The sequence below is a fragment of the Octodon degus genome, unplaced genomic scaffold, assembly GCF_000260255.1.
Source record: "Octodon degus isolate 3935 unplaced genomic scaffold, OctDeg1.0 scaffold00317, whole genome shotgun sequence".
NCBI classification, from domain to species: Eukaryota; Metazoa; Chordata; class Mammalia; order Rodentia; family Octodontidae; genus Octodon; species Octodon degus.
The window spans coordinates 630706-636028 of record NW_004524893.1 but is presented as its reverse complement, the minus strand read 5'-3'; the positions used below and the strand labels follow the sequence as shown (position 1 = coordinate 636028).

At 51.5% G+C, this 5323-nt stretch overlaps 1 protein-coding gene across 1 annotated transcript in view; it reads right to left on the bottom strand.

The window, feature by feature from the left end:
• Window positions 1-572: 572 nt before the first annotated feature.
• Angpt4 (angiopoietin 4) overlaps window positions 573-5323 on the bottom strand; it is a 36261-nt gene continuing 31510 nt past the window's right edge. The window contains exons 8-9 of the mRNA XM_012513076.1: window positions 1418-1548; window positions 573-733 (exon numbers count right to left, since the gene is read on the bottom strand). Of these exons, the coding sequence (XP_012368530.1) occupies window positions 573-733; window positions 1418-1548 (292 nt within the window). The remainder of the gene's footprint in view (window positions 734-1417; window positions 1549-5323) is intronic.

Below are 5323 nucleotides of genomic sequence, written 5' to 3'. Positions count from 1 at the left end.
ATCACTGATACAAGTGATATAACAAGTAATAAACAAGTGATATATATATAGTGTATATATATCACTTGTATATTTGCAATGTACTCAACACACCCTCACCCATACACACATACACATATCATACACACACACACACCCATATATGTACACACACACACACACATACATGCACACACATCATCATACATTACCACTACCACACTTTGAGGTCACTTTCACAAAGGCATGAACAGAGGCTTGGGGAGGGTTGGAGGGTGGGTCACCATGCCAGTCACACACTCCATCCACAGAATCAGGGTCACTGTTCCAAACAACCTTCTCTGACCATCCAGGTCAGTCTAGGACAATCACAGAGAGTCAGGGCTATGGGTGCCATCAGACAGAGTTTTTATACAACAGTAAAGCTAATCTCCCTTGAGGCAGGACCACTGTCATGATCCATTGAACATTTAGTGTCTTGGGGGTGTCACCTGCATAGTCCTCTTGACCCTCAGGAACCTGTATGGTGCAGATTCTATTACTGGTCTTATTGTGCTGATAGAGGACATCAGTCAGCCTCTGCCCACTGCTCACTAGCTGGCCGAGGGCCGGATCATCATGCGGGTTGCACGAAGTGAATACATGGGTCCAGCAGAGTGGGGCCAGCGGATGCCATTGATCTTGTACAAGTGCCGGCCAGCTGGGTAGTAGATGCCGTTGAGGTTGGAGGCACCACAGGCATCAAACCACCACCCTGTGGAAGAGGGGGACATGATGAGTGAACTGCCCAGAGAGGTGGTCAGTGTAGAACATAGCCTGCTCAGCCAGGGCCTCTGGAGAGCAGTGGGAGCCTCTGGCCACCTCTCCAGCCCCCCTGTGCTCTGTGTCCCTCCCTCATGATCTCTCAGCCTCTGGCTCCCTCACAACACTGCACAATTCCTGTAGGTATCTTGTGGCCTCTATCCATGAGTCTCTCCCTTCTGGTGGGCTCTGTGTGTGCATCACACTGTATTCAGTTCTCTGGCTGAAGTCATCCCTGCTGACTGTCTCTGGTCTCTGCCACCTTGCAACTCCCAGGTCACTGTCCCAGGTACCCAGGCCTCTCCTAGCCATGTCCAGGCAGGACTTGCTCTCCAGCTCTCCCTCTACCTTCCCTGTCCTGTGCTGTCTGTCTCCACTGCTCTCATTCCTATCAGCCTCTGCCTCTCTCTGCCCCCCTGCCCCATCTCTATGGCTCAGGTGTCTCCGCTCACATTCCTGCTCTGTCTCTGACTCATCACATCTCTGACCTCTGTCCCGGCCCAGGAGCACTTCCCCAGCCAGAGTTGGTGGGGAGCTATCCCCTGGCCATGCCCTGACCTCTGGCTTAGGAGCAGGGGTGGCTTGAAGGAACTGAACCACAGGGCCCAGCAGGAAGATAGCGCCCACTCTAACTCACCTCCAGACATTGTCACTGCACAATTGCAGGAGCATTGGTCATGGTCTGCATCGCGAGTGCTGAAGTTGCCATTATGAAGGATCAGATGGCCCTGGAGTGATGCCACACCACTGTGCTTGTCCAGAAAAATCCTGCAGATGCCCAGGACATAGTGGTAGGAGAAGGGCATAGAGTCAGATTGGGTTGTGATGAAGGGCCTCCCTCCAGGTCTTTGCCCAGGCTGGCCTCCCTCCTGCTGCCTTTGGAGGGGGAGCTTCAGCCTGGGTGTGATTCTTGGGCCATTTTCCTCAAGATCCTCCTTCCCCTGCTGCGTCTCAGGAACAAAGCACTCACTGTGCACTGGGCCCTCCTCATGTCACTGCTGGGTCTTGTGGAAGAATCATGGTGATCATAGTGAGGACAATGGCTGCCTCTGACATGGGGCAGGGACTGCCCAAAGCCCACTGCATTCTCCTCTTTCATCTAAACCTCACAGCTCCCTTTCCACATGAACTGGCAACTCAAGAGCCCAAACAACCTTCTCTGACCACCCAGGTCAGTCTAGAGCAATCACAGAGAGTCACAGCCACATTCTGCCCCACTGTGGCCTGACTGGGGACTCACCTACACTTCTTCACTTGCTCACTGTCCTGCACCCTCTGGCCAGATCACACTGACTCATGTCCATTTGCCTCTTTCAGGAAGCCCTCACTGACCACAGCAGTTCACACAAATCACAACACTGCACAGTTCCTGTGGTATCTTGTGGCCTCTATCCACAAGTCTCTCCCTTTCAGTGGCCTCTCTGTGTGCATCACACTGTGTGTTGCTCTCTGGCTGAAGTCATCCCTGATGACTGTCTCTGTTCTCTGTCACCCTGTCTCTCCCAAGACACTGGCTCAGGCCCCCAGGCCTCTTCTGGCCACGTCCTGTGATCCTGGCATGCACAGCCACAACTGCCTGGTGCTGGCAGCCACTAACTTGGATTCAAACCCTACCTCTGCCACTTGGTGGCTATGTGGCCTTGGAAAGACCATTTCCACAGAGATAGTTGACAGCAACCTTGTTGACTTGTTCACTGTGTGGTTTGGTGGCACCAGCATGTAGGGCAGTGAGTTATGGGTACCTTTAGTGTTCACTGTTACTTGGTCCCTGGCATGTGACTGAGCCTGGCACGGAGACTGCAGGAGGCACTGTGCCTGGCACAGTGATGAGAGATGGGTGGGAGCAGCTACAGTCCCACAGGAAAGCAAATGGACCAAAGGTGTGGCCAGAGCAGTTCAAGATAGTGCTGGTCTGAGATGCCCATGGCACAACCAAGGGAGTGTGGGGCTATATGTGTGGCCTTGCTCTCCCTTCAGCTTGGGCACGGTCTATCTGGGGTGAGGACAGGCATGGTTTTACAGTGACCAGCCATGAAGCCCCCATTCCCTTAAGCATGCACCCTAAGCTCTGGGGCTGGTGTGGCACAGTCCCCCATAAAGAACAGCCTGGCTAGGCATGCCCTGAGGGGACTCAAAGATGGCCCAACTGCTATCATGGTTCTGGTTTCTCCTTATGGCAATTATGGGATCCTATCAGGTGCTCAGTGCTGTCAGCCAGCCCATCACCTTTGGGAGTCAGAATGGGACTCTGATCTCCGAGGATCCCACTGTCGCATTGTCCTGGACCTGGCCTAGGACACACCCACTGCCCCATTGTTTAGATGTGCTTTAAGCACATTTATGGCTCAGGGCTGAGGAACCCCCAACTGAGACCTATCAGGTGCATTATCCGTGTTATCCACAGGAGCACAGACTTTGTGTCTGTTTTGTGATATCTGGCTACAGCTCCCTGTGCCCGAGAGTAGATGTGTGTGTATGCGTGGGGATTCAGGGGTGGTGAATTAATGTGAAAGACCCACTGCAGCCCACGTGTGTACCTCTGGATCTGCTCTTCGGTGTGGGCTTTTGTTTCCCTGGAAAGGTTTTTGTGAGGTGCATTTGTACATGTGTCTATGCTCCTTGTGTGATCATTTGTATAACTAGGCATGTGTGTGAGCATACATGTGTGTGCATGCATGATCTGTGTATGCTCAGAGGTGTGGGTGCCCCTACCCCATGCAGGTTGCTTGTGAAGCTACCTGAGCAACTCTGTGTACTCCCTGTACTTGGATTCAGGTCCATGAGTCTGTGCACCTCTGAAAAACAGGTGCCAGCTCAGTGTGTGTGCTGTGCCTCATCTGTGCCTGCTGAGGCCACTTCCTCTGTGGGCTCTGCACATACCCTGAGGGGAATCAGGAACACCCATCACTGGGTCTGACAAGCAAGGGTGCCTTTCCCATGTAGGCACCCACTCCTCAACTGCTCATGGTGCATGTTTACACTGGGCTTCCCTGTGGGACTCACCAGCCCCAGGAGATCCTTGACCTTGCAGGGTAGGTCCAGGGCCTCATGTCTCTTGTCTTTGTCTCCTTGACCCCTACTTCTCTGGGATTGCTTTCTCCCAGGGTTTTCTTGAATGAGTGCACATACTTTATGAATCCAGGAGCCCTTGCAAGACTATATCTCGGGTTTGGGTTAAGGATGGCAACTCTGCCTTTGTTCAGAATCTGTTCACTCTCTGAGGTGCCCCTTCTTACCGGCCCTCTGCATGAACAGAGTCCACTAGTGACAGGAATCATCCCTTCCCAGAGTCCTCCCCAAGTGTACAGCATCTCTAGGTGCCCTATACCTTCCTCTTTGACAAATGCTTTTCTCACTATGGTCTAGGGTCACTATGGGCCCCTAAGCTTCACTCCCCACACCAACAACTTTGATTGGGTGAGACTCAGCTCTGATTCTTTCTCCAAAGGACCAGGCCAGCACATACAGACTCAGGGAAGTTGCTCAATGTCCTTCTGCTCAGGGTTTTGCAGAGCTCTGCCTTTAAGGCCTGGGCATAACCAACTGGAACTAGGGAGAGCTCTCTGAGATTCAAACAAAAAGCCAGAGGGAACACATGCAATTCACACCTGAGAGCAAGACCAGAGCTTCCAAATTTAACACATGTATACATTTTCACGATGGGTGTAAATAATGTAGGATTAGACACTGAGGCAGAAATATGATATTTCTACCTTTGGATTTACCATTTGTACCTCTCCAACTTTTACTTGCCACTTAACACAGTCTAGGTGCCTTAGCATGAATTACCTCACTTAGCACATAGATATCACATTCTGCAGATGGGGAAACAGGTACAGAGGGATCAGGTAACTATTTTAATGCCATGAAGCCAGTAAGTGATGGAGCAGGACTGAGATCTAGGAAGGCTGGCTCCCAAGGCCCATATTTTCTTTTCTTTTTACTGGAATGAGATATTTCTTATCTTGTCCCAAGGAATGTAAGTGGAAGATCCTAGTCTCAGGACAGCAAAAGTTTTTGCCCAAGGATTGAATCAGGGAGAGGAGACTGAATGGCTACATGGGGAAAGACTCAGAAGGCTGCCTGCACATCCACCTCACTTACCATGCACAGGCCTAAGGGCAGGACAGCAGGAAGCTAGGCAGCTGGGCTTCAGCTCACTGATAGTGGGCCAGCTGAGGCCACAAGAACTGCCATGGGGGATAGCACTTGTGACACTATTTTCTTTGTAAAATTTTTTTTGAAAATTATTTATTTATTTATTTATTTATTAGGTGCAGGGTCTTGCTATGCAGCTCAGACCCAGTGATCCTCCTGTCTAAGCCTCCCTACTGCTGGGATTACAGGCATGAGCCACCATGCCCAGTTTCAGTTGCCAGCACAGTGGGCCCAGGTGCCCAGGGACAACACAGCATGTGGTACTGAGGCTTGAACCTGGGTCCTTGTACTTGCCAGGCAGGTGTTTAGATTGCTGAGCTATCTCCCCAGCCTGTAAGGTCCCCACTCCTAAGCAATGACTGTGGACAGGTGCTGTGTTAGTGCT